Source organism: Budorcas taxicolor, chromosome 3 (assembly GCF_023091745.1).
Source record: "Budorcas taxicolor isolate Tak-1 chromosome 3, Takin1.1, whole genome shotgun sequence".
NCBI classification, from domain to species: Eukaryota; Metazoa; Chordata; class Mammalia; order Artiodactyla; family Bovidae; genus Budorcas; species Budorcas taxicolor.
In genome coordinates, this window is record NC_068912.1 from 20183285 (window position 1) to 20210315 (window position 27031).

At 40.2% G+C, this 27031-nt stretch overlaps 1 protein-coding gene across 4 annotated transcripts in view; it reads right to left on the bottom strand.

Moving 5' to 3' along the window:
• Nucleotides 1-24960, bottom strand: part of SETDB1 (SET domain bifurcated histone lysine methyltransferase 1) — a 29437-nt gene extending 4477 nt beyond the window's left edge. The window contains exons 1-15 of one of the 4 annotated variants that reach the window (XM_052636532.1): nucleotides 24843-24960; nucleotides 23613-23883; nucleotides 22580-22731; nucleotides 13393-13427; nucleotides 12855-12954; nucleotides 11762-11887; nucleotides 11393-11594; nucleotides 10649-10722; nucleotides 9541-9731; nucleotides 8663-8792; nucleotides 7328-7475; nucleotides 7086-7244; nucleotides 5836-6459; nucleotides 5147-5263; nucleotides 288-457 (exon numbers count right to left, since the gene is read on the bottom strand). In XM_052636532.1, coding sequence (XP_052492492.1) covers nucleotides 288-457; nucleotides 5147-5263; nucleotides 5836-6459; nucleotides 7086-7244; nucleotides 7328-7475; nucleotides 8663-8792; nucleotides 9541-9731; nucleotides 10649-10722; nucleotides 11393-11594; nucleotides 11762-11887; nucleotides 12855-12954; nucleotides 13393-13427; nucleotides 22580-22731; nucleotides 23613-23872 — 2488 coding nt within the window. In that variant the 5' untranslated portion in view covers nucleotides 23873-23883; nucleotides 24843-24960. Of the gene's footprint in view, nucleotides 1-287; nucleotides 458-5146; nucleotides 5264-5835; nucleotides 6460-7085; nucleotides 7245-7327; nucleotides 7476-8662; nucleotides 8793-9540; nucleotides 9732-10648; nucleotides 10723-11392; nucleotides 11595-11761; nucleotides 11888-12854; nucleotides 12955-13392; nucleotides 13428-22579; nucleotides 22732-23612; nucleotides 23884-24782 lie in introns of all 4 variants that reach the window. The other 3 variants (XM_052636533.1, XM_052636531.1, XM_052636534.1) reach the window with 3 other exon arrangements.
• Nucleotides 24961-27031: the final 2071 nt, after the last annotated feature.

Here is a 27031-nt window from a genome sequence, read left to right on the forward strand (position 1 = left end):
GGAGTGATGTGGGAAAAAAATGACACATGTCAGTTTTTCTAAAACCATGTCTCTCTCTGCTGAAACATGTCCACAATTTTATCCCTTTTCATTCTTGTTCTCCTGAAGCACTTCTGACCCTTCCTGATTCACCCAGACAGGCGCATCACTCATGTTCTTTATAGAAGAAAATCCTGTCTTCTTTCTCCTAGTTCACAGGTTAAGCATTTTATTCTTAAATTCAACTTGTCTCTGATTCAACGTTCCACCATGTTCTAACCCCAGAAAGAAACCCTTTCATCACCAACCTGCATAAATACAGACAAAGGAGCCTTTGGCAATATCATCCAAGCAACGGATACCCCAGCCCTTGTTCTGGGTCTTGAAGAGCTGCAGACGAACTTGTAGGCCATGCTGTACCAACCGGTTTGTGCACATGTTAGGGTCACATTGGCAGCGTTTGTTACACTCATAAACTCTGGGAGGAGATCACAATAAAATCAATCATATCATGATCACTAGAGCATCTGTTACATTCACAGAACTATTACAATTTTTAAGGTGTCATCATTTATCAGGCGATGATCTAAATAAGTAGACTTACTGAACTGTCTATGCTCTTCGATTTGTTTGGAAATATAGCTCAAAGAAATAACTCAGAAGGGGGGAAAGTGATTAATACAGATATTTATAACACTAAAGACAGCAACAGTGAATAAAAGAATGTCTAACACCTGGAGAAAAGCTAAGTGAACCAGGATGTGAATATAGATTAAGAGCCGTTAAAACAAGTCAGCTTGTAGAAACTGATACAATAAAATATATTTAAGGAAATCAGAAGCCCATATAATAGACACTGAAAGGGAGCAAAAGATGAGGAACTGGAAGTTCATGGGACTCTTGCTTTTGGTACTGATTTTCATTCTTTTATTCAGTGAACATTTATTAAACACCAAGAGCTGTACTAGACAGTGGGAACACAGCAATGGAAAAGGTCATGATCTCTCCTCTCAGGGAGCTCACTTCTATCTAGTTCAAGGTGTTATAGCTTAACTATTTAAAAAATAAACTATTGAAGTTAATCAGAGAGAGCTAGTAAATATCAACATTAAAGGAAGATAATACATTGAGAAAACTGTCCTATTCTTAGGGAGTATCTATTTTTATGCTCTACTTTGTGTTATGGTTTAACTTCTTTTTTTTCTGGTATGTAAATTTAAGGAAGACAATCGCTTTTAGAAAGATGACAACAGTACAGTCAGTTGATGACGTCAGCAAAATCTCTCTAGGCAAAGGTAACAGCAGCTTCTATTTACCAAGCACATATATTTTGTGTTTGGCAATATATCAATGCTTTATATACATTCTCTTATTCTATCCTTGCAGCAGCCCTATAAAGGTATGTTTTTAAATTTACTAAAACATTAAAGCATAATACACATAGAGAGAAGAATATGTAAAAGTCTACAGCTCAACAATTTTTCACAAACTGCACACACCATGTAACCAATACCACATCAAGAAACAACTTTGTTAGGTCTCAAAAACTCTACTGGGGTTGGGAAGGTATTAATGTTCATATCCTCTGTTAACTAAAACAGGATCAGTTTGGAAAGGACAAGTCCAGAATGTGAATTCAGGTGTAATCACCACCAAGGGCTTCCCTGGTGGCTCAGTGGTAAAGAACTCACCTGCCAATGTAGGAGATGTGGGTTCAATCCCTGGGTTGGTAAGAGCCCTGGAGAAAGACATGGCAACCCACCCAAGTATTCTTGCCTAGGAAATCCCATAGATAGAGGAGCCTCCGTGATACAGTCCGTACGGTTGGAAGAGTCAAGACAGAACTGAGTGACTGAACAACAACTACTAATCACCACCACATGAAACTTTCAGAACGGCTAAACAGAATACCGTTCATCCACTCAACAGAATTTACGCGGTTAGTATACGCTGTGCACTGGGTAAAAATTTGCTGATGATACAACGGTAAGCAAGAGAAACAAGGTTCCTGCCCTCATGGAGATTATCTCTTAATGGAAAAAGAGACCAAAAACAAGTCAACAAATAAAATGAAAGTTGTCACAGATACTATAAAAGGACAAACTCTGAATGAGAGAATTAAAGGAGTGAAAACGACCTAGTTTGAGAGTGACCAGGAAAGAAGGTCTCTCTGAGGAGGTGACAGCAAAGCTGAGAGAGAGCTCAAGGTTAAAGAAGATAAGCATGCAAACAACAGTGGAAGGATGCCAGGCAGAAGGCACAGTATGTACAAAGGCTCTCGAGGTAGGCTGGCAAACACTGGGCGAACTCGATCCAGGCACTGAAGAGTGTCAGTGTGGTTGGAACAGTTTTGGAAGGAGAGAGATAGGAAGGGGTCAGATAGTACACTGTCTTGTGATCCAAGATTAAGAGTCAGAATAAAATCCAAAGTGCAGTGGAAAGCTCTTAAAGAGTTTTAAGTAGGGGAGGAACATATTTGTGGTTATGTGAAAATACTTTTATGAAACATTTCAAACCTATAAAAAAAGCTATAATGAACACTCACAGCATTATCAAATCTAAACATTGTTACACGATTCAATTTTATTACAAGTAAAACATCAATGACACAATGTAGCTAACGCTAATAGCGGTGTTCTGCTTTGCTCAGTTTTCAATATGCATTCAGCTTAAATTTACGTCCTGATTTCCTCTGATGATACTCAGACACATCAGGCTTTCTATCAAACCCCGTTTCCCAAAAGTTTCTCCTGCAGCCAAGTCTGACCTGCTCTCACACTGGCTGTTCTCTACATCTGGCGCACAACTGTCAGCCTGGAAGCCCCCTTAACTTCACTATCATGTGGGATTCCCCTCACTCTTCTTTAGAGCTGGATCCACTGTTTCCCAGATCACTATGTGCCTTCCTCTCTCTTGTCTTTCCCCTCACTTAGAACATTTCCAGTAATTTTCTGAGGGGAAATAATGGAAAAATTTGAAGTATTTCATGTCTAAAAAAATGTTAGTCTACTTTAACTCACAACTGACAGCTTTCCTGGGTTTAGAACTCTAGGTTAGGAATAATTTTCCTGTGCTACCCTGGTGGCTGAGTGGTAAAGAATCTGCCAGCCAATGGAAGAGACACAGGTTTGCTCCCTGATCTGGGAAGATCCCGCATGCCACAGAGCAGCTAAGCCCATGCACCACAGCTACTGCACCCGTGCTCCAGAGCCCGGGAACCACTATGAGCCACGTGCACTGGACATTGTGCTATGACAACAGGAGAGGCCACCGTGGCAAGAGGCCTGTGCACTGCAACCCGAGTAGCACCCTCCTTGTCACAACTAGCAAAAAGCCTGTGCAGTGACGAAGACCCAGCACAGCCAAAAATAAAAAAATTATATATATATAAAATAAATAATTTTCCTTAGAATTGGGAATAGATTCCTTAATTGCCATCTAACTATAGACATTATTTTAAGAAGGCTGAAGTTACTCTGAATTCTTTTTGTGGTATCTTTCTCTTATGTAGAAAGTTTCAGTATTTCCTTTTTGTCCTCAGTGTTCTATGGATGTAATGATCACGTTTTATCACGTGCTTTAGTGGGCATCTATTTTCATCTGTTATGCTAGAACTTGATTTCACTTTGGAAACACAGACCCTTTCATTATGGGGAAACATCTGAATTATTTCACTGATCATTCTTTCCTCTTTGTCCTTTCTGTTAATTATGTATTTCTCACATACTAGGCTAATTAGGTCACATATTCATATATATCCAGCTTAGCACACTATATCCCACTTTGTTCAGTCCTCTCTCTGCCTTACCTGTCCTCCTCAATCCCACATGCTGATCTCACGTCTCTTCTTAGTCTCACATGTTTTTATCTCCTCTGTCCAATTTCCAGTTGCAAATCCCAGGACTTACTTCTGGGCACCTTCTCTTTTCTATCATCAATGGTCTTTCCAGATGAACTCATCCAAGTTGTAACTACCACTCCTGAGCTGACGATTCCTAATTCTTTACGCCAGTCCTTACAGTTCTCTCTAGAAATCTCAATGCCTTCCTGACATTTCAACCTGGGTTGCCTAACAGACACCTCAAACTTAATGTGGCCAGAACAGCTGAATTTCACTCCGACCTGCAACTCTAGCTCTAGTCTTCCATTTTGGTACGAAAACCAACATACACCTAGTTGTTCAAGTATAAAATTTAGGACTTGTCCTTGATTCTCTTCTCCCTCCCATTCCATAGTCAATCTATCACGTTCTGTAGCTCTATCTCCAAGTGCATCCCCGAGCACATGTGCCACCAACTACTGAAGCTTGTGAGCCCCAGAGCTTGTGTCTGCAAACAGGAGAAGTCATGGCGATGAGAAGCCCATGCACCGCAACTAGAGAGCAGCGCTTCCCCCGCAACAGCGGGAGAAAAGTCTGCGCAGCAAGGGCGACCCACTACAGCCAAAAACAAACATATAAAATTATTTTTAAAAAATCATTTTCCTTAGAATTTTGAATAGATTCCTCAATTGCCATGTAGTGTCTAACATTATTTTGAGAAGGCTGAAGTCACTGTGAATTCATTTCTCTTTTGTGGTATCTATCCTTTCTCATTTCTACTGCCACTTTCAGTCTAGGACAAGCCCCAGCAACCACCACTTCTTACCTGTGTTCCTGAAATTACCTAATTGAGCTTCCAAAGTCTATTGCTGCTGCCCTAAAGGTTATTTTTCACAGAGAAGTCAGAGTAATCTTTAAAAGGCAGACATCGGTAGTCTGCTTAAAATACTCTTTTAACAACTTCCTATCACATCATGAATTTGGTTCTAATTTTTATTCTGATTTACAAAGTCCTATAAATCAGGCCCCTGCCTACTTCTCTTTGAATATGTCTCACTTGCCAGAGTAAACCACAATCTGTTAGAATAATCATATAGCTATGAAATCAAGGTCATATTTTACTGCAACAGAAAACTACTAGATACTATTCAATCATTATATGCATTCATTTCAAGGAAAGCCCAAGGAAGAAATATGTGCTGGGAATTTGGTAAGTAAGATTTAATTGATAAAATGTCTGTTTAAGGTTTTTTTTTGGCTTCAATTTTATAATGCTGCTATTTCCTATAAACACAGACAAACAAGAATTCAGTCTCTGAGGTGCTAAACTTTCCCCTGACTACTTACCCTGTGGGCAGACATTCTTCTAGTCTCTTGTATTGGTAGCCAGAGTTGGGGTTGATTTGGCCTCCTGGGGTGCAGGCTGTAGCCTGGATAGTTAGCTGATGGCAGGCACACTTGGACCTGTATAAAACAGAAGGGTACAACTACTAGAGCTGTGAGACTTTCTTCAGAGGCAAGAAGTACTACTGATAAAAGGAGGGTGACAGGGTAGTAAAATTTCTTTTTCTTTTCCCGTACGTGTAAATGAGAAAGGAAAAGACAGTAGGAATATGACAAAGTAAGATAAAGAGACACAACTAGCAACTGAATGCATGATGGAGGGAAGCAAAGGAAAAGGAGAATCAGAGAAAAAAACAAACGTAAGACACATGTGTTGCTGTTCAGTTGCTAAGTTGTATCTGACTCTCTGTGATCCCACGGACTGCAGCACATTGGGCTACCCTGTCCTCCACTATCTCTCGGAGTATGTTCAAGTTTATGTCCAATGAGTCTAATGTTATCTAAACATGTACCCAGGATTATGCTGCGGGGTCCCAGCCTCTCTGGAGGCCTTTCAGAAGGAGCTACAGCTAAGAAAGCAGATCAAGGAAACTGAGGAAAGGAGAAGTGCAGTATAAGGCAAAGAAAGTGGTAGAAATAAAGGAAACCACAACAAAGTTGGAGGCAGGGCCACAATTCCCTAACCAACTCACTTGTCCCGGCACCCATCTTTGCAGTCACAGCCGACAAGAAATTCAGGGCCTGTGTTAATGAAAACACCCTTGCCCGGGATCCGTTCCTTGCTGTAGGCCACCTGGGGTGGGGGAGTTGTGTCAATCTCGTTAACGCAGGATAGAGGAACGTCTTCCTTCCCATAGGTGATGTCCAAAATATAGTAAAAAGGCTTATAGGGCTGAAACTTTCGGTCCACAAGAACATACGGATCCAAACAGAACATCTCCAGGAAGAGGAAGTCACAGCCAGTCTCAAAAAGGTAACGCTCAATCTCCTGCATTGTCCGAAGGCAGAGGCCACAGGGTGTCTTATAGATAACATGAAAGCCCATCTTGCGGTTAACTCGGCGCCGGGCTGTCATTCGCCGGAAGTCATAGAGTAGTGGGACTAACAGAGGGTTCTTGCCCCGATACTGCTCACTTCTCATAGGTCTGACTCGAGACAGACAAGTATAGCTGCAGACATGAGGTAAGTAGAAAAGCTTCTCCATGGGGGCACGGTAGGAGGGCTCTGCAGGGGCCCGCTCCAGCATGCCATGGAAGGCTGGGGGTGCTGGGGGAGCTGGGGGAGCTGGGGCAGAGGTTGTGGAGCCTAAAGGTGACCTGAAAATGAGATGCAAGAGATCAGATCAGAAGGCAACAGGACCTCTCTGCTGTATAAGTAGCCCATTAGCTGGCTAAACCACTTCTCTAACCTGTCAAATAGCTATACACTTGAAGCTAAGGATGACACAAGTAAGTCAAACTTCCTCTTGCCTTACTGGACAATGAAACACCCTGGTTACTCTTCATTAACTGATAATAACTGTTTCAACAGTGTCTTTTTTGTGAATTTTATTTTTTCCTGTGAATTGTGGGACTAGCATCCAGTCTTCTATCCATGCTAGTTGTTTCCCTTGCTATGTTTCCTATAAATGCCCGTACTGACCCCCAGGATTCAAGGAAAGAGGCTACCAAATTCCCTTTCTATGGTACCGATGACGACACCACGTTCAAGAAGCAGTCTTAACAAATGACTTTCTGGTGATTGTATTTCTAGGCACCTAATTTCTAATTCAATTATTCTTACTTTTTGTTTCCTGGAAAATTCCAAGGTTAAAGCTTTCAAGTCCAAACTTCTCACCGTCATAATCTTAACGAGGCCCCTTGTGGCCAAGGAACCTCCCCATATAGTGACCACTCAGTCCACACTGCCAACATTCCCAACAGAGAGCCTGAGATTTTCTCACCTATATGTCTGATTGATCCCAGGTTTCCCACCAGGGGCATTTTCACTGAGTGCAGGGGATGTAGGGGAGGAATGACCAGAGCCCACAGATCCTGGCCGGAAAGATGTGCTTTTTTTGGCTACCTGCTTCCGAGATTGGGCAAGCTGGCCTTCCAAGCTTCTAGGAGATTAGAGATCATACAGTAAGGGATACAGAAAATGTAATATAAAAGAAACTGCTGAAAAAGAAGGAATGGCACTCACTCACTGTCACCTGCCTGGGGGGACAGAGCTGGACCAGGTGGGGCAGGTGGGGCTGTCGGCTGTGGGGGTTCCATAGGCTTGAACTGGGTTCCAGTACTTGTTAGATCCTGAGTGTACTGGACCACGGGACCTTTGCTTCTCACAGCACCTGTAAGAAAAGGAGATTGACCACAGAGAACCTAAGAGCTGTGCCATTTATATTCATTCACAGATTTGATTCTCAATTTATATAATAAAGCAACAACGGAAATATTCTAAGTGCTAAGACTGGTAGATCTCATTATTTATACCAATGAGTTGGAATATTGGCACAGGCTGACTTTCATTTAAATAGTAAGATTTTATCTTCCTGCCTCGGACAATTTACATTAATAATTATTCTATTGCTGTCGTTATTTAACTGCTAAGTCATGTCTGACTCTTTGTGACCTTATGACTGTAGCCCACCAGGCTCCTCTGTCCGCAAGATTTCCCAGGCAAGAATACTGGAGTGGGTTGCCATTTCCTCCTCCAGGGGATCTTCCCAACTGAAGGATTGAACCTGTGTCTCCTGCACTGGCAGATGGATCCTTTACCACTGAGCTGCCAGGGAAGCCAATTATGTTATACTTTGGTAAAAATTTTCAAAAATATATTCTCTGATCAACTGATGTTGTCAAGAAAAATTAACCAAAACGTATGCCAGGAACATATAAAAACAAAACCAAAATTTTAAAACAAGTTAATCACACATGGTGGATAAAAATTAAGACTGGAAGTCAGGGGATATGGGTTCGATCCCTGAACTGAGAAGATTCCATATGCCACAGAGCAACTAAACCCGTGTGCCACAACTACTGAGCCTGTGCTCTAAAACCTAGGAGCCAGAACTACTAAGCCCGCATGCTCTAGGTCCTATGCTTTGCAACAAGAGAAGCCACTGTAATGAGAAGCCTGGACACTGAAATGATGAGTAGCCCCTGCTAGCTGCAACTAGAGAAAGTCCTTGAGCAATGAAGACCCACCGCAGCCAAAAAAAAAAAAAAAAAATGACCACAGATAACACACACAAAGCAGATAATCCTCATGTAAATAACAGAGGTAGTTACTACCAACAATACCCCTAACCTAAGCTAGTTGTTTCAGATTTTTATGTGTTTTTGAGAACAAATCAGAGCCATAGCATGTTGAGGCAGCAACACAAATTCATCACCACTACTGGAAACTTAGGAACATGTCCTGTTTTCAATGTGGCAGTAGTGTCATCCTGGTAAACAAAGGATATAGCCATCGTACATACACCTCTTTGCTGATTTGTCCATTTTTTCCCTCTCCCAGATAGCTTTTAGGACTTACCCATATTTGGACGTGTTCTGAGCTGTCCCCCTTGCTTCTTCTCTAGTGCAGAGGCGGATGATGTCTTCATGCTGAACATGGGCTCCAGTCGTGTAGAGCCTCGATAGATCCATTCACATCTTTTGTCATCCTAGGGGATTGCAAGTAAGGAAAGGTGGCAGGGGAATGGGTTAAAGGCCAGAATCTACCCTGCCACTTGTGAAGAATACCATGTGCCTCCCTTGGGGGAAATCTCCCTGATGAACGCCCAATTCCCTATCTATTCAATAAATTTATGTGCTAGGCTCCACAACAGGCATCAGGAATTAAACAACAACAATAAAACCCCCCAAAACAAAAACACGTATTTCTTGTTTAAAAAAATGACGAGATAGATGTTTATACTGAGTATAAGACATATAACAAGGTTCATTAGGATCAAAGGGCTGAGATAGCTCAGAGAAGAAATATAATTCTAAGAAAGGTGTGAGAGGGGAGAAAAGGACAAGTAGAGAAGATTTAAGAGTTAAGCTGGGCCTTGAAAGATCACCAACACCTCAGAATTCACTGATCCTTCTTTTTTGTCCCATTATACTATCAATAACCCTGGGAAAACAGAACTAGCAGCCTTCTCTGTATCTACACGCATTGTGGATACTCCTGGAGAAAAGCAAAAACAAAAACACTATCGTGCAGATTAGAGTCTTAAATTCAGGGACTTTATTTTTAATAACCATGCATAGAGGAATGAAAAAAAAGTAAAATATGACCCAAAACAGTGAGAATAGGTAAGAGAGTAACAAAGAAGAAAAACTATGGCATAGCTACATATGCCATAGTTATCCTATGCTCCCCCATCCCACCCAAATCCCCGCCTCTAAGACTCCTAAGAAGAGTACCAGAAAGAGGATCCTGACTAGGCTGCCGTCCACCTCCTCGACTCGGGACTTCCACCACGTGCCTTCCCACTCAGTCTTGATCAGCTGGCCACTCTTGAGCAACACCATGGGGCGGTTGGGGTAAGCGGTGATATACTCTTCTATGAAGTCTCGGCAGGAGATGTCTTCTATGTCCTCCCAAGTCTTTTTCACTGTCCCAAGGAAGAAAGAGGGCTGAGAGAGGGCAGGTAGGGCATGTCTTGATAGGGGGAAAGGGTTGACAAGGAAATGTTTGGCATTTTTCAGGTTGGGAGGGAGAGAAAAAATAAATGAAGAAATCATAACCTCAAGGGAAGCAAAACCATGACCACTTGAAAGTATTGAACCTAAGGTGCAAATGCACATTCAAATTCTGCAAATACTAATTGAATCAGCAGTATGTAAACACAGGAGAGTCACTCATTTCCTAGAAATGGATATTTCCTCTTAGGAAAAGTCAAGTGGAAATTCTTGCTTACTTGATAAGCCTAAAGGTAAATCAAAAAGAATCAGGTGGCACCATAAACTGATTTTAAAAAATCCTCTCCTTCCTTCTCATGCTCCATCAGGCTTTCAAAGGACCCTGAGTGTATTTACTGCCATGTTATGTGGAAACAGCCATTTTACTTGACCTTCCTGCAACTAAAAACAGTTGCTTCTATAGGAGTCTCTCCTAAGCCAGAGTCACAAGTATAGGGGAAACTATGAAGATCCCATCTAATACAGGTTCTATAGAAAGCACTCTGAAAGCAATGCACAGACTGCAGATTTACACAAATGTTAAACATGAGACTAGGAGAGAAGTAACATCTTCTCAAACTTAAATCACTCAGAAATGAAATTAAAACACATCTACAATACGTGCATCCACTCAAAATCAGTCATGATCTTCTAATGTCTGACTCTATGGCTGCCAAGACTAACACTAGACACAAGCAAATAAAACTGTATCTCTCAAAAAATATGAATCAAACTTATGCTCTTTGAGACTAACACACCAAGAACATTAGGGCTTTTCCACTGGTTGTCTTAAGAAATACAAGGTAGAAGAGGAAACAAAAAGAGCTAAGAAAAAAGGAGGGACACTCACGTGGCCGGCAAATGGGATATAGTTCAGACTGTGTAACATAGGAAGCATAGCCATCATCAAAGAAGATGAGAAACCTGTAAGGAAAGATTGATGGTAGAAAGACTGGGGGTTACTATATTTAACATGACCAGAAATTATTATAGCTTCCATTCCTCTGGATCACAAACAAGACACAATCCAGGGAACATGTTCCAGTGTACTATTTTCTTTCTACTATTCTTTCTTTCCACCCCAAGAGTTAAGAATTCTCCCTTAGGTTAGCAGATGCAAACTATTATATATAGAATGGATAAACAATAAGGTCCCACTGTATAGCACAGGGAACTATATTCAATATCCTGTAATAAATCATAATGGAAAAGAATATTAGAATTCTCTCTTAATCTAACCAACATATCCCCACTTTCCCAAAAGTGATTTATTCTTGTTATACTATTGGACTCTCACATTGTTGAAAAACATTTAGTCTCCATTTCTTCCTTCTGTATGAATTCTCTGTTCCCCTAACCATTAATCAATCTGGATTATTCTCCCCCGACCAAATTTTCTCTTTGAGAAAAGGGAAAAGGGGGGAAGGGAGCAAGAAAGAACCACCCACATGACTCTGTGGCAAAGGAAAGAGGGAGTTTCCAGCCACTGAGGACTAAGAACATCAGAGCCAATTGTGAGATCTGCACTATGGCTTAAACAGGGCAGACGACCTGCTCCTGGCTTCCACTCTCCTTACAATTTCTGTCTAGGTACCTGAGCTTGTTTTTGACGTTTGGTGTCTCAGCTACAATGCCAGCATAGAGCCAGACCTGATTCCCATCTTTGTATTTGGCCACTACTCGACTGCCCACATACAACTTGTCAGCAGGAGGGTGGTAATCGTAGGCAATGTGGTTTCCTGACAGAAGACTCTTTCCTTTGTTGTCAAATTTCACCTTGTACTTCTTTCCTGACCCTGAGTCAAACGGAAAAGAGAAACAAAAATTTTTAGAAACCATCAGTTTCTATGTGGATCCTGATTGCTATGTGAGAGACAAAAGCCAAAGGCTCTGGGGAAAAGACACGATCAGTGATGGTGGCCTGCAGGCTCTTGCATTAGCCCTCCCTCTAGCCTGAACATACCAACCGTCTGGATGGCAATAAGGGTGCCTTTGTGCCACGTCTTAGTTCTTTTTTTGCCAAGGATGCGCATGCTGACGACCAAGTCACCATCTTTGCTCAGTTCTCCAGGCACCTGGCTCAAGGTTCCTAGGAAGAAAGCAAAATTGCTCTAAAGAGATATGGCACAGATTGGGGAAAGAATGGAAAATAAAGAGGGTACTGGGTTATTGGGACAAATGGGGTAATCACTGATCCTTAACCAATTTTCCTGCTCCCTTGGCCAAGGGCAGATATATAAGACACAGCTGACTCAACTCTTTATGCTAACAGGAAAAATATGAATTGAAATTCACATGTAACTCAAGACCATCTCACTGTAACCAAATATTTCTGACTCCTTATTAACAACATTAACTATTACTCATTAAATGCCAAGCAGCATGGTGGCTCAGACCATAAAGAATCCACCTGCAATGCGGGAGACCTGGGTTTAATACCTGGGTTAGGAAGATCCCTGGAGGAGGGCATGGCAACCCACTCCAGTATTCTTGCCTGAAGAATCCCCATGGACAGAGGAACCTGGCAGGCTACAGTCCATGGGATCGCAAAGAGTCTGACACAACTGAGCAACTAAGCACAGCACAGCTTTTATAAATCATTTTCCTGGGAGGGATCTCTTAATAGCTGCATTCTACAAACAAAGCTTCCTTCAGACCTCTTTTTTAGAGTTTGAGTTACTGTTTTCTTTAACCTTCATCTGAAAGAAGATATCATGAGCACGGAGTTAAAAAGGTATTTGGACAAAGCCATCACATGGTAGAAAGCAATCAGACAAACGACTTAAGCCAAGACACTTCTCCAGTGGTCCAGTGGTTAGGACTCTGCACTTTCAGTGCTGTGGGCCTGGGTTCAATCCCTGGTCAGGGTACTAAGATCCCACAAGCTGAGTGATGCAGCCAAAAAAAAAAAAAGACTTAAGCAAACAGCAAGTGGTATTAAAAGAATCCTACAGAGGTAGAGAAAGACGTTGAAATGTTCAAACACAGTCAGTATCCATGAAATCTCTGTAGGACTTCACCCCTGCACCTATACCAAGATGTCTCCTGACTCTAACCTTTGTGAAGATCCTGGGAACTACTCTTCTTGTTGACAGCATCCATGAACTTCTGGACATCTTGAGCCGATTTTCTTAAGGCAGCCATAGCTTCACGGAGCTGTGAGGAAGGGGATAAGGGAGACAAGTTTTAAAATAGTAGCACCGCTTCTTGAGAATAACTTGTCTTTTAAAAAATGAAACAGACTGAGTTATGTTTAGAAGCTTACAGTTACTTCTAGAAGCTTATAGTTACTCTATCAGCCAAAACTTGCCCTTTCTTACAAATCTGGTTCAGAAATCAGCTTTAGGAAGCTTTCCTTGATTAATTAATCTAGCTTATCACTGCCAAATTCTATATTCATACAGCATTCAGTGTATGTATCTATAAGGAGCTTTTGCATTCTTATAACATTAATTAGAGAACTGCAACCCATGGGGCTGACTTCAGGGTGACTGGTTATATCTTGATGACTGAACTGACTTAACGGTTAGGCCAAAAGTTTCTTCTATCTTCATATTCTTCTCTCTCATCCTTCTCTTACTCATTTCAAGTTACCTTCTGGTCTTTTGGAGTTCTGCTCCCAGCATCACCTAGACGAGAAAAATTGAGTGAAAGACTTATACATAAGAATTTCCAAGAAATCAAGAACCAAACTATCATGGGAACACTAATGATAACAACTATCAACTAGATATAGATACACGTATCTATGTAAAACTACGAAAAGCATTCAGAAAGATAAAACAGCAAACAGATGACAATTCTTATCTGGGGATAAAGTACTGGTACAGGTGACAGTCTATGGGATCTGGGATTTTCAAATACTTGAATTTTTATAACAATAATTTTTTTATGGGTTATCTGAATGATTTGAAAAATGAAACGTGCCCAGTGAATTAAGTTAAAATGTTTCTTGAGCAGTGCTGTCCAATAGATAATGGTGATGGTTGTACAACCTTGTGAATACACTAAAAACCACTGAATAATACATTTTAAAAGGGTAAATTTGTTATGTAAATTACGTCTGATTTTTCATATTTTTAAGTCAAATTTAAAGGCTTCCGTAATAGCTCAGTTGGTAAAGAATCTGCCTGTAATGCAGGAGACCATGGTTCGATTCCTGCTATGATAGACATATTCTGTTTCTGCACTGTCCAATCTGTTACAATTTGGCGACTAAGCACACGAAATGAGTTTTAAATTTTACTGAAGTGAAGTAAAGTAAAAGTTGCTCAGCTGTGTCCGACTCTTTGTGACCCCATGGACTATACAGTCCATGGAATTCTCTAGGCCAGAATACTGAAGGGGTAGCCTTTCCCTTCTCCAGTGGATCTTTCCAACCCAGGGACTGAACCCAGTCTCCCGCATTGCAGGTGGACTCTTTACCAGCTAAGCCACAAGGGAAGTCCAAGAATACTGGAATGGGTAGCCTATCCCTTTTCCAGCGGATTTTCCCGATTCAGGAATCAAACCACAGTCTCTTGCATTGCAGGCAGATTCTTTACCAACTGAGCTATCATGGAAGCCTTTGCTGCTGCTGCTGCTAAGTCGCTTCAGTCGTGTCCGACTCTGTGTGACCCCATAGATGGCAGCCTACCACCTCCCCCGTCCCTGGGATTCTCCAGGCAAGAACACTGGAATGGGTTGCCATTTCCTTCTCCAATGCATGAAAGTGAAAACTGAAAGTGAAGTCGCTCAGTTGTTTGACCCTTAGCGACCCCATGGACCACAGCCCACCAGGCCCCTCCATCCATAGGATTTTCCAGGCAAGAGTACTGGAGTGGGGTGCCACTGCCTTCTCTGATGGAAGCCTTTAAATGTGACTAAAAAGTTTAAAAAATCAGATGTAATTTACGTAACAAATTTACCCCTTTAAAATGTTTAATTCAGTGGTTTTTAGTGTATTCACAAGGTTGTACAACCATCACCATTATCTAATTCTAGAACATTTTCATCACCCTGAAAAGAAATCCCACTAAGTATGGGGTTTCTATTAATAGTCATTCCCCATTCCACCATACCTGCAACCTCCAGCAACTACTAATCTACTATCTGTCTCTACGGTTTGCCTTTTCTGCATACTTCACATAAGTGGAATCATACGTGGTACATCACATGAGATTCATCAATGTTGCAGCATTATTAGCACTTCATTTTTATGATTAATATTCCATTGTATGGCTATACTATATTTTATTTATCCATTCATCAGTTGATGGACATTTGGGTTATTTACACTTTTGGGCTGTTATGAATAACGTTGATAGGCACATTTGTATATGAGTTTTCAAAAATAATTTAAAAATTATTTCTGGCTGTGCTGGGTTTTAATTGTGATGCACATGCTTTCTCCTTCTCTAGCTGCAGTGGGCGGGCACTACTCTCTAGCTGTGGTGGTGTATGGGCTTCTCAAAGCGGTGGCTTCTTTTGTTGCGGAACACTGACTCTAGGGTGCTTAGGCTTCAGTAGTTGCAGGCTCAGCAGGGTGCAGCACACAGGCTTGGTTGCCCTAAGGCATGTGGGATCTTAGTTCCTGGACCAGGGATCAAACCCATGTCTCTTGCATTTGCAGGAGGATTCTTAACTGCTAGACCACCAGGAAGTCCCTATATGAGTTTTTATGTGGGCATATGTTGTCATTTCTCTTGGATTATGGCTAGGAGTAGAACTGCCAAGCCATAAAGTAACTCAATGTTTAACCTTTTGGTGAATTCAAAGATTTGTCCAAAGTGGCTGTACCATTTTGCATTCTCACCAGCAATTTTAGAGGGTTCCAATTTCTCCACATCCTTACCAATACTTATATTACTATCTTTTTTCTTACAGCTATCCTAATAAGTAGTTTTGACTTGCATTTCCTTAATAGCTAATGATGTTAAACATCTTTTCATATACTTATTAGTCATTTACACATCTTTGAAGAAGTATCTATTCAAATATTTCGCCTATTTTTAAATGGCTATTTGTCTTTTTATTCTTAAGTTTTAAGAGTTACTCATACATCCTGGAAAATACTAGACTTCACATTTCACATAATTTTAAAATTTTTGGCCCTGCCATGTGGTTTGTAGGATCTTAGTTCCCTGACCAGGGATTGAACCCAGGTTTTCCACTGTGAAAACTCAGCATCCTAAACACGGGACCACCAGGAATCCTCACATTTCACATAATTTAAATAGCCACATGTGGATGGTGGCTACTGTATTGTATAGTGAAGTTTTAGAGATTTTTAACATTTAAAAATGGAAGGCAATGGTGATAATCATTTTGCAATAAACATATATATCAAATCATTATGTCTTATACCTTAAATACTATATTATCAACTATATCTCAATAAAACTTGGAGGGAAACATGGCAAAAATAAATAAATGGAAAGCAATGTAAATGACCAAAAATGACATAAAAATTTAGTGAGATCATCAGATAAAAAAATCCATATGCAAAAGTCAACCACATGTCTAAATACTAGCAAAACTATTTAGAAATGTAGTTTTTAAAAAAAGTTAGTGCAAGCTTTCTGTGGAGAAAATGAATCAACCTCAGTGAAAAATGTTAAGGACTAAATACATGATCTTTGTATGGGAGATTTAAATACTATGAAAATTATTAACTATCTCTATATTGATAATCTGATAATGTCAACTGATACTGATATGTCTATAGTTCTGGGGTTTTTATTGGTGTGTGTGTGGGAAATGGGGGAACATGAAAAGCTAACTCTCAAATATAAGGAAAACAGGTGTAAAAGAACCAAGACATCTGTGAAGAATGAGAAAGTGAAGTTACTAGAGTTAACAGAAAAACTTATAAAGTCACAGTGATGGACAGTATAGAGTTGACTTAGTAAGAAATGACACACCAATGAAACAGAAAATCCAGGAACAAACCCATAGATATATGTATATATAAGTAATTTATGATGGAACAGCAGAGACATTACTTTGCCAACAAAAGTCCTTCTAGTCAAAGCTATGGTTTTTCCAGTAAATGGCAATCCACTCCAGTACCCTTGCCTGGAAAATCTCATGAACAGAGAAGCCTGGTAGGCTACAGCCCATGGGGTTGCAAAGAGTCGGACAAGACTGAGCAACTTCACTTCACTTTCACACGTATGGATGTTAAGAGTTGGACTATAAAGAAAGCTGAGCACCGAAGAATTGATGCTTTTGAACTGTGGTGTTGGAGAAGACTCTTGACAGACTCTTGGATAGCAAGGAGATCCAACTAGTCCATCCTAAAGGAAATCCGCCCTGAATATTCATTGGAAAGACTGATGCTAAAGCTGAAACTCCAATACTCTGCCCACCTGTCGGGTAGAACTGATTCATTTGAAAAGACCCTGAGGCTGGGAAAGATTGAAGGTGGGAGAAGGGGATGACAGAGGATGAGATGGTTGGATGGCATCACCAACTCAATGGATATGAGTTTGAGTAAGCTCCGAAGGTTGGTGATGGACAGGGAAGCCTGGAGTGCTGCAGTCCATGGGGGTCGCAAAGAGTCGGACACGACTGAGGGCCTGAACTGAACTGACTGAAGCAATGCGAATCAGCAAGAGGTGGCTCATTTCAATAATGGTGCTGGAGAATTATTTAAGAACATTATGAAAAAAAGAAAACACCTCAAATATTACACAAAAAATATATTTCAGTTAGATTAAAAACTTAAATGTGAAACGCAGAACTATGAAACTTTCAAAGGCAATGTAAAAGAAGATCTTTGTAGATTCAGGGCAGTAAGGATATAAAAAGCAGTGACCATAAAAGAAAATGTTAAAAGTTACAACTTCTGTTTATTAGCAAATAACATAAAAAGTAAAGACAAAATATAAGCTTGGAGTAATATGTCCATTTTATAACTGCAAAGGATTAGTAATTATAATTACAGGAATAACAAGAAGACTCTCTGAACTAAAAGAAAAACCCCAAACATACAGCTGAGTGAATGAGCAAGAGACATGAACAGACATTTCAAAGAAAAACTATAGATAACTCACACATGAAAAGATTCTCAAGTCCATTAGTAAACAGAAATCAAAATTTAAAATGACAATACCATGTGTTGTCAAGGATGTGGAACATGGGCCACTTGCATTCACTGGTGGTATAAATATAAATTGGGACAACCACTTTGGAAAGCTTTTTGGTCATTAATTATCCAGCAAGGTTGAAAATTCCATATCCGAAGAATCAGCAACTCCACTCTTACAGTATCCTACGATATCCTAAAAAGATTCTTGCACGTGCGCATTAAGGATCATGTACAAGAATATTTACAGCATTACTTATAATTGCAAAAAAACTAAAAACAAATGAAATGTCAGTTGTTAGGCGATAGATAAACTGGCATATTCACATAATGGAGCACCATACTGCAGCAGCAACTGTACCAAGCACTACACATCAGCATGATACTGATGAAGTCACCGAAGAATGCCTGCAGTGTCTAAGATTCCATTTACCTAGTTCAAATATAGGCAAAACTATAGCACTTCTGGTGATACTGATGAGACAAGACTGGACAATCCCCCTATGCAGAAAACAAACATAAAACTGGACAAAAAGGCCAAAAAAAAAAAAAAAAAATTCAGGATGCTGGAAACTGTCCAAAGGCAAACAATAGATTGATAAGTATTTATATCTGAAAAACTGCTAAACCTTATGGTAACAAAAGTGGGAGTCTATGGATCTCTTTCCTGGGGCAGCTCCCACTGCTGTTCCACTGCCAGCATGGTAGGCAAAAACTGTACCTTTACCATCAAGGTGCTAGCACTAACAAGTAGCTTTGCTACTCTGACGTTGTAGCTCTTGCTTAGAGTGAACAACCAACCAGTCAGGGATTTAACAAGGAATTCTGAAAATGAGAGAGCCACACTCAGGCTTTAGGTAAATTCTCTATACATTCTTGGGTGACTATTCAAATACACACATGCAAAGAGGAGACAAGTATGCCTGATTAACCCAAGGTCAAAAAAAAAAAATCACAAAATTAAAATTTATGAGGTACATGAAAATTAAAACTCAACATAAAAAAACTTATGAGATGCAGCAAAGCAATGCTTAGAGGGAAATTTATAGCTTTAAATGTTTATACCAGGAAGGAAGAAAGGTCTAGAGTCAATAGTCTCAGCTTCAACTTTAAGGAGGGACTTCCCTGGTGGTCTGGTGGCTAAGACTCTGAACTCAATGCAGGGGCCTGGGTTGCTCTCTGGTGAGGGAACTAGATCCCACAGGCCACAACTAAGAGTCTCATGCCACAACAAAGATCAAACATCCTGTGTGCTGCAACTAAAACCTGGAGCAGCCAAAATAAATACATAAATATTAAAAAAAGGAAAGAAACTAAAAAAAGAAAAGCAAACCAAACTCAAGAAAACTGGAAGGAAGAAAATAATAAAGATCAGAGTAGAAATCGATGAAATAGGTAACAGAAAAAGAGTAGCAAAAATAAATCAATGAACTCCCAATACTGGTTCCTTATAAAAGAACAAAAATTGATTAAACCAGTAAGCTAGATTAACCAAGAAACAAAAAGACGAGATCCAAAAAACCATATCAGGAATGAAAGCGACATCACTACAGAACTACAGAAATTAAAAAGGATCATAAGGGAATACTATGAATAACATTATGACAATAATTTAGACAACTTTGATAAAGTGAACAAATTCCTAGAAAGACACAAATGAACAAAACCAACTTGAGAAGGAATAGAAAACTTAAAATAAATATATCAGGTAAAGAAAATGGAGGGCTTCCCTGGTGGTCCAGTGGTAAAGACTCTGAGCTCCCAATGTAGGGGGCCCAGGTTTGATCCCTGGTCAGGGAACTAGATCCCACGTGCAGCAACTAAAAATCCCATGTGCTGCAACTAAGACCCAGAGCAGCCAAATAAATAGATAAAAATAAATATATTAAAAAAAAGAAAATGTATTAGTAATTAAAAGCCTTCCCACAATAAATTACAATTTGATATGCTAAATTGGATCTTGGAACAGAAAAACCAGAAATGGAATAAACTCTGGAGTTTAGATAAAAAGAAAGTACCAATGTTTGTTTCTCAGTTTTGACCAGTATCTAGCATGGTAACATAATATGAGAAGAAACTGGTGAAAGGTATGCAGGAACTGTCTATTACCTTTGCAACTTTCCCACAAATCTAAAGTGATTTCAAATTAAAGAGCTTATTTATAAAAAAGCTTTCCACAAAGAAAAGTCCATGCCAAGATGGTCTTATTGCTGAATTTATCAAACATTTAAGGAAGAAATAATACCATCCCACACAACTCAGAGGAAGGAACACCTCCCAACTCATCTTGTAAGGCTTGTATTACCTTGATGCTATAGCCAAAGACATCACTACAAAACTACCAACGGCCCTCGAACATATGTGCAAAAGTTGTTAAAACATTTGCAAATCCAATACAACATATAAAAAGGATTATACACTAAGACAAAGTGGGGGAGGGGGCAAGGAGGAGAGATTTATTCCAGGAACAAAAGACTGGTTTAATATCCAAAAAATAATTATTGTAATACATTCTATTAATAGGATAAATAATGAAAGCCATATGATCATCTGAGGACAATACAGAAAAAGGAGCTAACAAAATCTAAAATTGAATCCAGTTATGATAAAAGCTGTCAGGAAACTAGGAATAGAAGCAACTTCCATCAATCTGATAAAAGATACCTACAATTTACACCATAATTAATGTTAATAAAATGTTTTCCTGCCAAAATCAGGAATAAGGAAAGGATGTCTGCTCTCAAAACTGTTTTTCAACACCACAATGAAGGTTCTAGCAAGCATAATAAAACAAGGGGGGAAAAAAAGACACCAAGATTAGAAAGGAAGAAGTACAATGACTATCTGCAGACAGCATGATCTAACGTACAGAAAGTTCTAAGGGAGCCACAAAAAACTTTCAGGAAATTGATAAGCTGATGCGAAAATTTATTTGGACTATATATGAAATACAAATGAATTTGGAGGATTTCCACAAAATGATTTTAATGCTTACTGTCAAGCTATAGTAATTAAGACAGTGTGGTGCTGGTAAAAAATAAACATTTAGATCAAGTGAAGTGAAGTCGCTCAGTCATGTCCGACTCTTTGCGACCCCATGGACTATAGCCTAACAGGCTCCTCCGTCCATGGGATTTTCCAGGCAAGAATACTGGAGTGGGTTGCCATTTTCTTCTCCAGGAGATCTTCCCAATCCAGGGATTGAACCCAGGTCTTCCGCATTGTAGACAGACGCTTTACCATCGTAGCCACCAGGGAAATGTGACTCTCAAATATATGGCCAGCTGACTTTCAACAAGCATCCTGAAAGGACACTCTTCAACAAGTGGTGGTGGAACAACTAGATAGCTGTTAAGTGAAACAAACCAACCAACTACCCTCAATCCTTACTTTAAGAATTTTTATTCTTCAAAAGACATCATTAAGAAAATGAAGAGGCCACATCTGGGAGAAAATGTTTATAAAACAGAACTAATAAATGAATAGTACCTAAATTACAATAAGTCAGAAGACTTATATATATTGACTTAAATTATCTGAACAGACAGTTGCCTAAAATACATACATAAATGGCAAATAAGTATGTGAAAAAGATGCTCGATGTCTTTAGAAACATACAAACTACAATCACAATGCGAATGAGCCCCCCAGTGGTCTAATGGTTAGGATTCTGGGCTTTCACTGCTGTGGCCCAAGATCCTGCACAGAATGATACTGTCATGCACCCACTAGAATGACTGGATGACTGACAATACCAATCACTGACAAGGATGTCTCCCATACTTTGCTAGCAGGAATGTAAAACTGGAAAACACAACAGCAGTTTCTTCAAAACTCATACATTTACCTTAAGACCTAGCAATTCTACTCTTGGGTGGAATATCCAAGAAACATGAAACAAAACATGGACATTAAAACTTCCACACAAATGGTCATAGCAACATTATTTGCAATGGCCCCAAGCTGGAAACAACCCAAATGTTTATCAACGGAGGAATGGATAAAAACATGTGGCTATCCATACAATGGAATGTTATTCAACAAAAAAGGAACAAACTACTGATAAATGCAACACGGATGAACCTCAAACACATGTTAAATGACAGAAGGTAGACATAATAGATGACATACTGTGACCCTAGTTAATAGTAAATTTCTAGAATAGTCAAAAACTTCACAGAGAAAGCAAGCAGATCAGTGGTTGCCTGGGGGTGACAATACAGACTAATGACAAACATGCATGAGGGCACTTTCTGGGGTGATGCAAGAGTTCTAAAACTGGATTGGGGTGAAGACAGCCGTACTATAAAATTATTCACTACAACTCAACCTGTACACTTAAAGTGGGTGAATTTTATAGTATGTAAATTATACCTTAAAAATTGTTAAAGAATAGACAAAACCAAATAATCTGCTTTGAGAAATATATATATATGCCCACACGTTAAATGTCATCTATTAAAAAAAGCAAGGAAATTTAGAAAACAGATTATACAGAATGGGGAAAGGAGAGTAATTCAATCAGGAAGTAGCAGGCAGGGAAGATCCATGACACTAACAATCTTTTTTCTGTTTTTCTGTAACAGACAAGTCCAAGAGTTAGGAATATGAAGTTAGTGAGAATGGTTTTTCTCCTCTCTTATCTTCTATCTGCTCATCTTCCTGTTTCAGTTTCAATCCTGAGACTTTCCAGTCCATAGCCTCATCTCTTACCTGAATCAATACTGAGGACATCATCGTCTTCATCAGGAATCTCAATTATTTCTGTAGGCCGGGAAGCTTCATCTTCAGAGCTGCTGTCCCGGTACTGTAGTCCCAGTTTGGAATAAAAGTCCTTCACCAAAGACTCACAGTTAGTCACTGCCCTAATATTGGAACACATGTAGAAAAGGTCAAAGCCAGCAGAAGCAGGGGGAAAAGCCATTTGAATTTATTTATATATATTTAACTATATAATGACTTCTATTTAAACAGACCATATTCCAAAGTGTCTCTGTTTTGAATTTAAGAGGCTTATCCCATAGAAAAATATTTAAATTGTGGTTTCTTGAAAAATCCAAAGTAAGTTCAAAGCATGGTCCTTTCAACTTATTTACCTTTTGTTATTTGAAAATACATTCTAAGTGACAAGTAGGGCAAAAGAAACCACTCTTCTGGGGGTTTAGAGTAGAAATAAGGTTCGAGGAACTTGTCAAAGCTTCACAGTTATATAAAACAGCAAATCTTCACAATATGCACTCCCTAGATGATTCTAGTAAGAAAACAAAACAACTGTTCTGAAGTAGAGTGTAGGATAAAGAAGCAGAAGGGACTCAAGACTTGGATTCCCCTACTGCTGATCAGTAGCTCAGATGGTAAAGAACCCGCCTGCAATGCAGGAGACCGAGGTTTGATCCCTGGGTTGGGAAGATCCCCTGGAGAAGGAAATAGCAACCCACTCCAGTACTCTTGCCTGGAGAATTCCATGGACGGAGGAACCTGGTGGGCTACAGTCTATGGGATCACAAAGAGTCGGACATGACTGAGTGACTAACTTTCACTTTTTCACTTTCACTGCTTATCATATATTAACTGCTGATAGATGAATATTATATTATGACTGTGCAGTTAGATTTTGGCCCTTAACCTTTGAGGAAGAGCAAGGTTCTACATGTCTGTACCTTCTAAAGTACAATGTCATAACAATTATACTATTTTTAAAATGTCTGCCAATAGGCAGATTTACTATTTCCTATGTGGTTCTTACCTGGATGCATCATCAAAGAGTTGGTCAACATGGGCCACCTCAGATTCCTTCTGTATCACCCAAGTCTCCAACTCTGCTAGTTGCTTCTTGCGCTGCTGTACACAGTCCATCTTTTCCAGTTCTTCATCAATGAACTGTCGAAGCTCCTCCATTGAGATACCCAGCTCCTCAACCACGGACTGTTGCAGCTCTGCAATTTCTTCAGACTCCACTGCTGCTGTTGCTGCTGCCAAACCAATGCACCCAGGGAGGGAGGACATATTGCTGTCCTCTACATGGAGCAGGAAACTAAAATTACTTTTGGAGTTGATCATAACCACAAAAGAGAATTTCAGTCCCCTAATAAAACTCATTCCTACTCAGCAACTTGTTACTCAGATATATGTAGTTAGGTTTGATTCCATGTCCACCCCTCCACCAATCCCCCAGTTCTCCAGTATCTGAGGCTGAAATTTTGTAGAGTTCTCATCTCCTATAAGCTGTAGACTATAGGCCTGAATAAAATGAAAGTTTGACAGGGCATGGAAGACATATATCATGCAACAAGGAGCTACCAAAAATAGTGTTTTAGGAAACTGAAAAGAAGCAATTTATTGAGGTAGATATCTCTGTGACCTGTGTTCCTTGACTAATGAGATAAATCTTTGCACGCTATGCTAATCTGAGCAAATATCCCCACCTGGAGGGTAAGGTTTGGTTTACAACTCCCTAATTCGCTGTTTTCTCTTTAATTACTTTTCTCCTTACATCACTTTGCTTTCACGTTGTAAGACACTTAAGTACACAAAAGCTTGCAGGAGAAAAGGTCTTCCCAAAGTAAAATGAAATAAAATAATGTGGGAATAAAAGGTAGCTACCTAAATCGACAATTCAAATACTCGCACATACAACACACACTGGTGTTAACTGCTTCTTCGATCAAACGGTTAAAGCAAAACTGAAGCCAGAATGCCCTGCGAACCCAGTGCCAGTTCTCACTGCCTCCATTTCTCTTTAGCCCACACGCCGCCCCACCCCCGCGCTACCCATTTTAGGGGTGCGTCCCACCCACCCGCAAATCCAGTTCAACACCGCCCCCGCTAGTCTCTGGGAAAGACCTCGCCCGACCACCCTCGCCCGACCTCTTATAACAAACAAAACATTCCATACAAGCCCTTGGTCTCCAAATACCTCAATTAACAGTACTTCCCACACCTCCCCTGTTTCTAGGTAAAGATGGCTCTTTCTCACCAGCCAGACCCCAGACTCACGACGCAGGGGTCGGCCTCGGTAGGAAAGAACGAAACCAAACAGAAAAGGGAGCAGGGGGAGGGGAAGAAGCGTGAGGGAGGGAAGGGGAAGCGAGGGGAAAAAAAAAAAAAAAAAAGACGCCGGAAGCAAGCCAGAGGTGCCGTTCCGGTCGCTGCGACGGTAGCCTGATGGGGTCAAACCCAAAGCCGCAGGGCGCCCCTAGAAGGCTGGGAAACTCAGGGGCGTACGCATGCGTCAAGGAAAATCCTTCCAGGGCACACGTGAGAAACGATTGGCGGGTAAAGTGGGCGTGGCTTAGATACATTACAGAAAGGCTCCGCCTCGTCTACCACCCCACAACTGGTGGTAGTAGTACTAAGTTTGTTGTGCAGAGGCTCAGTCGGCAACCACTAAGGTTTAGAATTCTCCCTTGTACTTCAGTTTGTTGTGTTACATAAATCGTACAAATTGTAATAAGTCGAGTTCGTTCAGTCGCTCAGTCTTGTCCGACTTTGCGACCCTATGGACTGCAGCACGACCGGCTTCCCCGTCCATCACCAACTCCCGGAGCGTGCTCAAACTCATGTCCATCGAGTGGGTGATGCCGCATCTCAGCCTCTGTCGTCCCCTTCTCCGCCTGCCTTCAATCTTTCCCAGTATCAGGGTCTTTTCCAATGTCAGTTCTTCGCATCAGGTGGAAGGTGTAATATGAAAAACACGAAAATAGCTTCTCCACACCCATCACTTAACCACCCCTGCTCCTTTGAGGTAAATCAACTTAGTTTTCTAGGCTTATGTGTACAAGATCAAACATGGATTTTTTGTTTCTGTTTTCACTTAACATGTGGACATGCCATGAAGTCAATTAAACGTTTTCTTTTTGATAGTTGTGTAATACTTCATAATATGGTTAAATCATATTTAGAAATTTAGATTATGCTCGGTTTTTAGCCACAACAAAAATTCAACAGTAAATATTAAACATCCTTTGGCAGTAGTACTTTTATTTCTGTGACAGAGATCCCCCAAAATGGAATCTGAGGTGAAAAATATATACTTTCCCCTATTTTTATCAGAATCCGCTGTCAAGTTACTTTTCAAAAAGGTTGAAACAATTTTTACTTTCACTAGCAAATCTGTGAAAGTGTCTCTTTCCCCATATCCTCATTAGGACTCTTTGTTAACTGTTTAATTTTTAAAATTTGATAAATGATATCTGTGTCAGGATAGACTAGGCTATGTTGTGGAAACAACACCAAAAGTTTACAAGAAGAAGCATATATTATTCATTCACACTGCATAATCATCTCTAAAAGGGTAACAGTGGAGTTCTGCTCACGATAGCCACTCGGAAACCCAGGCTGATGTGCCACCCTGCCATAAGGAGATATCACTAGAGAGTCTCACACTGGCAACTAGAATGACTCAACCTACTGGCTTGAATGAGGCCCTACCCAAACAGGAGAGGGCCAGGAAGAACAGTCATGTCTCATCCCCAGAAGGATGGAGAACCAGATGTATTTGGTGAATCAGCACTATTGACTACCACAGAATCTCATTACTACTTTAATTTAATGAGTTCGTTAAATAGTTTAATTTGCTCAGCCATCTTTACATCAAGTGCTCCTAAGTTCATTTAAAAAGTATAAGCCAAACTTCTCTCTTTTTTTTTTGGCCATACTGCACCCATGGTGGATCTTAGTTCTCCAACCAAGGATCAAACCTGTGCCTCCTGCATTGGAAACACACTTTAAAAAAAATTATTTATTTTAATTGGAGGCTAATTACTTTATTGTAGTGGTTTCTGGCATACATTGACATGAATCAGCCACGGGTATACATGTGTCCCCCATCCTGAAACTGCCCCCCCCCCCACCTCCCTACCTATCCCATCCCTCAGGGTTGTCCCAGTGCACAGGCTTTGAGTGCCCTGTTTCATGCATTGAACTTGGACTGGGGATCTATTTCACATATGGTAATATACATGTTTCAATGCTATTCTCTCAAATCATCCCACCCTCGCCTTCTCCTACAGAGTACAAAAGTCTGATCTTTATATCTGTGTCTCTTTTGCTGTCTCGAATATAGGTTCATTGTTACCATCTTTCTAAATTCCATATATATGCATTAATATACTGTATTGGTATTTTTCTTTCTGACTTACTTCACTCTGTATAATAGGCTCCAGT